The sequence below is a fragment of the Raphanus sativus genome, unplaced genomic scaffold, assembly GCF_000801105.2.
Source record: "Raphanus sativus cultivar WK10039 unplaced genomic scaffold, ASM80110v3 Scaffold1353, whole genome shotgun sequence".
NCBI classification, from domain to species: domain Eukaryota; kingdom Viridiplantae; phylum Streptophyta; class Magnoliopsida; order Brassicales; family Brassicaceae; genus Raphanus; species Raphanus sativus.
The window spans coordinates 2,716-12,481 of record NW_026616665.1 but is presented as its reverse complement, the minus strand read 5'-3'; the positions used below and the strand labels follow the sequence as shown (position 1 = coordinate 12,481).

General features: G+C 35.4%; 2 protein-coding genes and 2 long non-coding RNA genes across 5 annotated transcripts; 3 read left to right on the top strand and 1 right to left on the bottom strand.

Annotated features, from left to right (window-relative positions):
• The first annotated feature begins 996 nt into the window (after positions 1–996).
• LOC130504088 (uncharacterized) lies at positions 997–1,917 on the top strand. Of its 2 annotated transcripts, none has more exons than XR_008941124.1 (3): positions 997–1,170; positions 1,308–1,420; positions 1,500–1,917. It is a non-coding gene; the product is annotated as an uncharacterized LOC130504088 (long non-coding RNA). The 2 variants fall into 2 exon arrangements; XR_008941126.1 differs by having other exon boundaries at positions 1,308–1,480; positions 1,586–1,917.
• A 496-nt stretch (positions 1,918–2,413) lies between these two features.
• On the bottom strand, positions 2,414–3,654 carry LOC130504087 (transmembrane emp24 domain-containing protein p24beta3-like). The gene is made up of 4 exons (XM_056998672.1): positions 3,337–3,654; positions 3,054–3,240; positions 2,856–2,963; positions 2,414–2,699 (listed from the first exon to the last, which is right to left on the bottom strand). Exons 1-4 carry the CDS (start codon positions 3,562–3,564, stop codon positions 2,566–2,568), a joined length of 657 nt encoding a protein of 218 aa, XP_056854652.1. The 5' UTR covers positions 3,565–3,654; the 3' UTR covers positions 2,414–2,565.
• Positions 3,655–4,629: 975 nt separating this feature from the next.
• On the top strand, positions 4,630–6,204 carry LOC108809485 (uncharacterized). The gene is made up of 2 exons (XR_001942844.2): positions 4,630–5,373; positions 5,870–6,204. It is a non-coding gene; the product is annotated as an uncharacterized LOC108809485 (long non-coding RNA).
• A 1,617-nt stretch (positions 6,205–7,821) lies between these two features.
• LOC130504089 (early light-induced protein 1, chloroplastic) lies at positions 7,822–9,008 on the top strand. The gene is made up of 3 exons (XM_056998673.1): positions 7,822–8,072; positions 8,159–8,260; positions 8,483–9,008. The coding sequence occupies exons 1-3, from the start codon at positions 7,929–7,931 to the stop codon at positions 8,825–8,827; spliced, it is 591 nt and encodes a 196-aa protein (XP_056854653.1). The 5' UTR covers positions 7,822–7,928; the 3' UTR covers positions 8,828–9,008.
• Positions 9,009–9,766: the final 758 nt, after the last annotated feature.

Genomic DNA, 9,766 nt, shown 5'->3' with positions numbered 1-9,766 from the left:
ACTAAAATAAACAGAAAACACATAACTAAAGATTAATCAAATTTTTTTTATCAATTTTATATAATTGAAAAGAGAACATTTAGTTTATACTACTATATTCAAAGCAATTTTCTTTCTCTCACGTTAAAAGTTATAGCGTTTAAAATCTTCATTATCCTTAATACATAATTAGATTAGATTTGTTAATATAGAATTACTCACAAATTTTAAATGAATTTCATTAATTTGATTCTCATCATTATCTACAAAACTATATATTATGTGATCCAATAATATTTTACATCAAAATATTTTTAAAATAAATATAAATCCATGTATATAGTTTTATGAATATATGAATATTTTCAAAAATTTTACATAATAAATATTTTTTATTAAAATAAACTTTATTGTATATAAAATTAATATTTAATTAATTATTAAATATAGCAAAGGCATGAAAATAATTTATTATAATGATTCTCGAATTGATAATATATTTATTTAGTAATTTGTAAAACTATTAAGCCCGCAACTGCGGGCAAAACACCTAGTTAAATATAACATTTCATTCAAAAAAGCAAGTTATTTAATTGTTCGATAATATTTTTCCTTCAAAGTAGAAAATATAGAATTCTAGCTAATTCCCAAACATTCAGAGTTTTACTTTACTTTTGGCATATATGAATCTCAAGTTTGTCCAATTTAGCTAGAAGTAGAACTATGATCATATAACTGAAAAAATTATTTACTAACTGAAAAAGGCCGAAAGAAATTGGTAATAAAAGGGGCCGTTGCCAAAACAAAGAAGAGGCCGATTGCCAGAAAAAAAAGAAGAGGCCGTTTCAAAAATTCGGAAAAAATAATAATTTATTGTATCGGGCCTGGAATGAATTTGCTTAAAGAATGTCCAATTGTCAAAGGGCAATGATTTGGGCTTTAACTCTGAATTATTTGGAAAATATGGTCAATAAATGAATTAACGTTCGCCGGTAGATATTTTCAAACAAGCTTTAATCATCGATAAAAGTTGTTAGTCTCTCTAATCGTACCCGTCACCTTTTAGAAAACAGTGATGAAAACAAAAACAGAATCCGGACTTTAAAAAAAACATTCAAAACTCAACGGAATTCCGACTCATCTCTTTCTCCATCGTCTCAAGCCTAGAGCGAAAGTGCTTTCTGCTCTCAAGTAAGTGATCTCTCCCTCTCTCTCTCTCTCTCTCTACTATATCCTGAAATTAAATCTTCTTTGTTTTGATTTCGTGTATCTGAAATTTTGAATAAATTTTTGTTTGATTTTTTTTTCCTTCGATTCTCGGATAATAGATCGGAAGTGCAGCTCGTTTAGCAGAGCTTACAGTTGTTTCTAGATTGTTGACTCAATCATTGCTTTATTCAGAATGGATTTCACTGGAAGACGGGAACTCGTGGACCCCCAGGTTACCTTTGACTTCCACACATTATTACTTCACTAACAAAATCTGGCTTTTCTCAAAAAGGTTAGTTTATGTGTTACAGCAAAAAACTAGCTCATATGCTATCAAAGATAATAAAAAAATCGCAGAGGAATTCAATGTTGCTGTCTAAAGAATCACATTTTCCAGGGGTGGAATGTTCATATCAGATCCATAGAAGCTAACAGGTGGGCATGTTCTAGGTCACGCGGTGACCATCAGGCTCAGTTTCAGGAAGGAGAGCAACGTGTCTGTTTGACGCGCCAATGCATGACTCCTTTTCTCCTTAACAAAAGAATCACATTTTCCAGATTACACCAGGAGGCGTTGCAGATGCCAAGGACTAGAGCCAGCCTAGAGGAGAGCTCTTTATGTCTTATTACACGTATTATGACTGTTTTTACCGTTTATTTCTTTTACGCTTTTACCAGCATAGCATGACTTTTCCTGGGAAGTTCTTATACTATTAATCTTGACCGTCATATGTATGGACTGAAGCAGAAGTTTATTATTAGCTACTTATTACCCAATACATGCTGCAAAGCAATAATAGAGAGCCAGTAAGTCCTAAGAATTGCTCTAGTGAGAGATAATCATGAAAAAAAGAAGTGAAACGATGCAATCAAAGATCTGTGAAACACACCAGAGCGTCCAACAAAAGAGGAGTTTCAGTGAAAACAACTCACAGCTAAAATCATATTTAGCCTCTCAGATTTGTTGAGACCAGTTATGAACGCTACCGACTCTAGGCATTACGTGGTGGTGTCGTACTTCCCAAAACACCGAAACAGAGTAGCCTAGTTTTGACTATGAGAATTCTTGATAACAAGACCGCTCATATGGAAATGGTTTTACTTTAAAATGATCTTATCTTCACCCAGACGGGTAAATTAAATAGCTTGTTCTGTAAAGCGAAAACGGGTTGTGGCGAGCGCTAATGCAATAAACAAGTTAATGATGATCAAATGAATCAGAATGTAAGCATATCAAGTTCTCCTTTGTTAAAACATAAATAAACCTTTCGATGTTAAGGTCTTAATTAACTAACAATTTCAAAAGATGGTGTGTTACCAATTCAGAACATTAAAAAAAAAAGGAGACAAAACGATGTCGGGGGGTTTCAACTATGTTCAAACTCTGTTGTACGCAACAGACTTGCTGAAGAGCTTACGGATGTAGAGAATCTGAAGACCACTTGCTGCTGCTAGGAAAATGTACTCTCCTACTGTGTAGAATATCACTCGCTTTCTCGTGCTCTCATTAGCTGCACCAAAGAGAAATGTTAGAACAGTAAAGACTCCATACTTTTTTTTAGTTATTCAACGCCCCTAAAGGCTTGTATCTTTTAGGGTTCAAACAAGAGCATTCAAAGTCTATAGACTCTATAAATTGAGAAACATGATTCTTCTTAAAAACTCACTATGACGGTGACGGGTATCACGTGCTTTAAGATACTTCTGCTCAGCAACAACAGATTCCAAAGACTCTCTCAGCTCAGCTATCTTAACATTCACCGGGTCCAAGTGTTCTAAAGGAAAAACAGAAGAACATAGCAATAAGGACCAGAAGCTAACACACACAAGCAAATCAAATGCTTAAATATAAATTGGAACCAAACCGTCTTTGGCTAAGTCATGCTCATTAGGGATATGACCAACGTGAATGTAGAAGGAGACAGTCTCAGGAGCAGAGTAAGGGTTGTGGAAACAAAACTTGTACATCCCACTTCTCGGTGCCTTGAACTCAAACTTATCTCCTGATGTCCCCTTCAACGTCTGTACAATGTTCCCAGCTGGTGACGTCACCTATCCAAAAATCAATCAATCAAAATTAAATTACACAACATTGATTCCGATCAATCAAGAAAACCTCAGATAAGATCAGAAGAATGTCTATCTCACCGAGAAATCAATACCGGTATGATCCGGTCCCCAGAAGACATCATGGTCCACGACGACGAAGTTTCCAGAGACGGTGTCTCCTTCGTAGAGGACGTACTCTTGGACGCATTCATCTTCCTCGACCGTAACGGAGAGCGAGGAGATTTGATTGATTGAATTCAATAGTATCAGACCGACCAATACAAAGACATTGATCTTTGAGATCCTCGTCGCTTGTCTGCTCTCCATCTTCTTCTTCTTCCTTTCGTAGATCTTAACAAAACCGGAAAACAAGACCGACCAATATAAAAGAAGACAAGAAGGATGATTTATTAATTGCGCTTGGATGAGTAAACCGGAAAACTAGAACCGGTTTAGGAAGAAACGTGTGAGATTGTGGAGCTGGTCAACGGGTTTGCTTCTGGTCTAAAGGCATTTAAGCCACTTTAAATCAAATAAATTATAATGTTGACCAAAAAAAAACAGAATCAAAATTTTGATGTTAAAAGTGAGAAAAAAATTATTTTCGTAATTACATTTAATTTTTTGTTTCGTTTTTGATAAAAGAAAGTACATTTCAGATTAAATGAAACATTTTCGTTAGATAAAAAGATATTTTCTTTTTCAGATTGATTGCCTTTGATTGTGTTAACATATAAAATGATGACTGGCAACTTGTATGAATGAATAAAAATAGGGATATCACATATAACTATCGAATACAAAATACCAAATGTGACTATTTGCTAATTTGAAGAGATTCTATAAACAATAGAAAAATGTACGGGGAAAGGAGTTGTTTTAAGTAGAATGAACTGGGCCGAATGAGTCCTTTACGGCCCATTACAACTGTTAGTAAAAGCTTGAGTTAACATATATGGTTTACCTGTAAGGCTGTAACCACTCAACATTACAACCAGACGTCCAATTACAAGTGTTTGTTGATTTACATCAGGTAACATGCAAACAAATTTTTTTGTTCACAATTCTTTTTTTTTGTCACGAAGTTCACAGTTCATTAAAGATAGAAAAAGAATGATTTCAGACCCAGCTTCCATTTTATCTTATTTTTCCTTTTATATCGGGTGATCAGTCAATTTAACATTTCTCAAAAGAATTTATTGGACCAAGATGAGTCAGCTTGATGTACGGCATGTTAATTGTTATATCGATAGTTTTTTTTATTCTATAATAAAGTCTCCTTACTAGTCTACAATGGACCTAAAATCGTATGTAAACATTTGATAGATTTCTCATGAGTTTATTTTATTGGTTAAGACTTAAGACTAACCAGATTATAAGGTTTAGAAAAACTTTATAATATCTCTGTATATTAACATAATGGAGAGAAATTTTAAGACCTACAGCAAAATATTTACTTATCTCCTTACGTTAATATAAGAAAAAATTAGACACTTTTTGACTCATTAATTTCATCCAAAGCCACATTCCACTTGAGAGGCACATTTCTAGTGTTGTTTGTCCATTTTATTCTTCTCTCAACTCAAAAATTACTCTCTCTCTTTTTCTTTTGGATCAAAACTTTCTCACTTTTCTCTTGACGCAAACATCTTATTCTCTTAACCGATAAATTGAATCAAGAACATCAAGGCAGGGGGCATCAACCAAAACAAACCGTTGTGGCATCAACTTGAGCAAACCTTCTTCTCTCCTCTTCACTATGTCCTCATCATTCGCACCTTCTCTCCAAAACACATCTTTTCCATTTGATTTTCATATCACCTAACGATCATATAAGATGATGATGACAAAACCCCAAAATAAATTCCGTCAAGAATGTTGACAAAAACAAATTCTGTCAAGAAGAAAACTCTTTTGTGATGGAGATTTGAGGAAGAAGAAGAGATTGGAAATGGGTTTCGTAATGAATAAAACTTTTTGTAATGGGTTTCGAGAGGCGACGAACTCGAAGCTTCTGTTCGTGACGATATGTGCGACCTTAATCATAGGCATTCTCGTTTCCTCCTTATATGTCTTTTCTGCTGTTTACTCTTTCATCAATGGACACCTCCTGACTCTCTTCTCCTCCTATTTCCGGTAACCTCTCTCTCCCTTATCTTCCTTTTCCATCTATGCTTCTTACTGTTGTGGAAATTGGTTAATTTGCTCAAAGTTTGGATTTTTTTTGTTGTTATGAGCTTCGGTGCGTTGGTTCCGTAATCGAATTAATGTCTGAAAAGTAGGTGAGATTTTCTGAAGGTTAGGTTCTCTAGTTCGAGCTCACCGATGACCTTAAATCTCAATGTTTGTTTGAAGCAATGGTTTTGTTATAGCCCAAGATTGCGTTTGACTTTCGATCCCTTTAGTTGATTACATCACAGCTTTTGTGTATGATCAAGTGATTAAAACCAACGTACTTGGATCTGCATTTAGTATGTCTGCAAAGTTTGTGTCTTTTTGCCGAAACTATGTTTTAGTTCCATCAAAGGTTCATGGTATCAGGCTAGATAATCTTGTTCTCAATATACATCAACTTCACTAAGCAGTAGAGTCTAAAAGTTTAAGTTTTTCATTATTTATGATGTGTTTGTAGCTGCAGGCCGTATTCACAAATTTCCACAAGAGAAATCAACGTCTCAATTACCAGAGGCACTAGGACCGCCAGCTCTGGAGGAAGAAGCTAATGGCATATCCTTGGATAAAATCTGGATGTCTCCTCCTAAAGACAAGAAGATGCCACCACTTGAAGCCTTTAAACTGACGAAAGAGTTGTTTGGAGAAAGAGTGAAGGACTACTAACCCATCCACAATTTGTATGTACACAATTCATTGACTCAAACAATATCATTCATACAAGATGTAGATGTGTTCTAGTTATTTTCTTGTCTTTTCAAACATTTATAGTTACATGTATTTCCTGTTGTGTTATTTTTCGTTTGAATCATTGTGTCCACCACATCAAGTTTCGATTGCCTATCCACAAATTTAAGAAAGCTCCATTTTTATTTGTGGACAAGGTGGTTGGACAAGGTGGTTGGACAAGGTGGTATCCATGTCCACAACATAACCAAAACCTTTGTTCAAATAGGTGACGGTGCACATACCTTCGTCGCTGTTTTCATTTTTTTGTGAGGTTTTGGTTACACAAATCTGTGTCTACGTTTTGTGGTATCTATCCACATCTGACATCTATATCCACATTTTATATCCAAATATTTTTATATAATTTTAAAAATATATAAAATACTTATATGAAAATGGATGTTCAAATGTAGAGAAAATAAAATTACAATTTATTATAGAAATTTTCTTTGTTTTATATATTTGAAAAATAAGAAATGGTAATTAGAAATAAAAGATTGAATAAGTAATAATAAAATAAAAATCTAATTAAACTAATGTCTAAAAGCAAAAGTAACTAAAAACAAGGGATAGTTTTGTCAAATCAACTCTTTAGACTCACTAGAAAGTGTGCTACATGTGAAATGTGTTTTTTTATGTAAGACAAAGACAAAATGTGTCTTAATAGGTAAGCAACTCTTAATATAACGACCGTGAAATAAATTGATGAAGCTAAAATGGGCCACGCTAGTAGGAGACAAAGGGAAAAATCACGGACTCGGAAGGAGTAAGCATGGGCCTATCTAGATCCTAACTTGGCTAGCTTCCAAAAGTAAAAAGAGATGTGTAATGAATGAGAAAACCTCTTATAGAGACGAACGTTATGTTTAAAAATTTAATTTGATTTGAGCCACATGAATTCTGGGAGAGATGAAGAGAATCTTTTTTAACGTGTTTTACCAAACCCACTTGGCAGAAGAAGTTGTGACGAAGAAGAAGGCCACGTCGTTGGCTCTTTTTCAGTTTATGCGTGGGGCAATCTAAAGCAACGTGGTTCTTTAAATATCGCAACTTCCTCTTTTTCACTTTTTAGCCTACGTGTTTCGTTTTAGAGCAGCCAAATAATATTGAGCTTTCTCTTACAAAATAAACAAATATTTTGAGTTTTTGGAAGATCCGAATAAGATTAATAGCATGTTTCAGTTGTTATGAAAATGGAACATATATAAATGACTTGTACATTATACTACAAAACCATTTTGTATATGAAACATTTTGTATGTTAATTTTCATTACTACTAGTAAACGTCTTGTCCACAACACGCATGAATGACATGTTTTACTTTTAATTCGCTCATGACACAACATGAATATGATACCAAACTATTAAACGGTTTGAACAACAATTAAATCTTATTGTATGTCAGTATGCTGAACGTACGTCAATACTAGAACCTACTCTTTAACACTAACATAAGTAAACGTTTTTTGTTTTTGAAAAAAGCAATGGTTGAGATCTATTTTTCATGTGTTTATTTTGACGATTTGTTATTTGAATTTGATCAGTAACTAATCGAATAGAAGGCTAGATGTGTAAAATACTAGAACAGGTGTGTAAAAAAAAGATGTGTAAACTAAAGAAAGTTCAAGAAACAGCTTGACCTTTCATTTCTCATCACTCCGTTCTATAAATACTTACGTCGATCCTTCGTTACATCATACCAACTCTACAGCTAAGACCCACCTCACAGTTTAATAGCCTTTATTTCATACTTTCTCCTTTATTTCATTCAAACACCAAAGTTTTAGAAATGGCAACAGCATCGGTTAACATGCAGTCAGTCTTCGCCAGTGGGTTGGCCACTCGCAAGATCAGCACAAACAAGCTCTTCTTCGCCGGAAACTTCCCAAATCTCAAGAGGAATTATCCGGTTGGAGTGAGGTGCATGGCTGAGGTAATAATTTCCTCCGGTTTCTTTATCCAACCGTCATGATACTAAAATATGAAATCCTGACCGTCTGATTGATTGACTTTTTGCAGGGAGAACCCATGAAGGATGAGTCTGCACCTTCCACCTCCGCTGCTCAGCCTTTGTCTAGTTCATCACCTCCTCCACCTCCTCCACGTCCTACTAAGCCAAAGGTATCATTAAATAGACAGTACCAGACATCAATAAAGAGAAAGAACATCAGAAGTTATACATATACGTAAATTAAGCACTAGTAGACGTTAAACATTTTTTAAAAAATATATGTAAATAAAATGGAAAAATATTAGGGTTATAGAAACGTTACATACGTGAAACGAAATAAGAACAAAAATAACAATAGTAATAACTAACAATTTTTGGTTGGTGAAACATAGGTGAGCACGAAGTTCAGCGACTTGCTAGCGTTTAGCGGTCCAGCACCAGAAAGAATAAACGGACGTTTAGCGATGGTTGGGTTCGTGGCGGCCTTGGCGGTTGAACTTTCCAAGGGTGAAAACGTTTTGGCTCAGATCTCTGACGGTGGCGTCTCGTGGTTCCTCGGTACGACTGCGATCTTGACGCTTGCGTCCCTTGTACCCCTTTTCAAGGGTATCACCGCCGAGTCTAAGTCCAAAGGTTTCATGACATCCGACGCTGAGCTTTGGAACGGACGTTTCGCGATGCTTGGTTTGGTCGCGTTGGCGTTTACTGAGTTTGTCAAGGGTGGGACCCTTGTCTGAGAAAAGGAACTTTCTTATTGGAGGGGGGATGTTATATTACAGTTTTACCCCTGAATTCTGTGAAGTAATCTTGTTTGATTAGTGTGGTTAAGCCTACGGTGTGTTTCTTTACATATGTATTAGTCACATGAGACTTTGGGTTACAACACTATATCAGTAAAATCAGCGAGTTTCTCTAAAATCTTTCAGTTGAACATGTTCAATAATTTGAGTTAAGTACAACGATAGATGTGGAAGAAAATGAATTTGATATGTGAATCTCCCTCACTTACATTCCAACCATTTTTTCCAAGGCTAGCAACATTTATGATGCCCTGTCATCATAATTGCAAACCTACAAATACTCCCTCCGTTCGTTATTATTTGACGTCCCACAGCTTTACACATAAATTAAGAAAAATGATGCAATCTCTATATTAACTTTCATATCAGAATTTAATGCAAAAATTGACTTCATATAATTATCGATTGCAAGGGTAATCAAAATCATATTGAGTCATTATTTGCTTGGTTTTCTGCAAATGTCAAATATATTGATACAAGAAAAAAAAAACTTAAACGACAATTATTTCCCCTACTGGGCATATGTGGTCTCTCTTCTTAGCGGCGATGGCGTCTTGTTCGTTTAAGGGTTGTGTTCGATTTGGTTCATTGGCTCCGATTGTCACCGGAGTTCCTTTTCACAGTCTCAAGATAGCTCCGTCTTTCGGTTTTCAAGTGCGGCGGATGGCGAGGGCAGATGGCGGATCTGGGTGGTCTATGCTCGTAAATGCTCGGCGGTGATATACCATTTGTTGGCGGTGACATATCCCAGTACAAGCGGCTAGTCTCTTGACCATGTTGGTTATGTTACTTCTACCTTTCTTTGTGCAGGTTAAGAGTTCTTGGCGATAGAGGTGGGAGTTCTGTTTCAGGATTTCTGGTAAGAGTGTCTAGAGA

Bases quoted from the DNA above. Each gene is read 5' to 3' on its own strand.
- LOC130504087 (XM_056998672.1), bottom strand. From the start codon at position 3,564: ATGGAGAGCAGACAAGCGACGAGGATCTCAAAGATCAATGTCTTTGTA. The intron at 3,241-3,336 runs GTGAGATAGACA...ATTTTTGGATAG, and splicing joins ATACCGGTATTGATTTCTCG to GTGACGTCACCAGCTGGGAA. The intron at 2,964-3,053 runs GTTTGGTTCCAA...TTTTTCCTTTAG, and splicing joins GCATGACTTAGCCAAAGACG to AACACTTGGACCCGGTGAAT.
- LOC130504089 (XM_056998673.1), top strand. From the start codon at position 7,929: ATGGCAACAGCATCGGTTAACATGCAGTCAGTCTTCGCCAGTGGGTTG. The intron at 8,073-8,158 runs GTAATAATTTCC...GACTTTTTGCAG, and splicing joins GAGTGAGGTGCATGGCTGAG to GGAGAACCCATGAAGGATGA. The intron at 8,261-8,482 runs GTATCATTAAAT...GGTGAAACATAG, and splicing joins CACGTCCTACTAAGCCAAAG to GTGAGCACGAAGTTCAGCGA.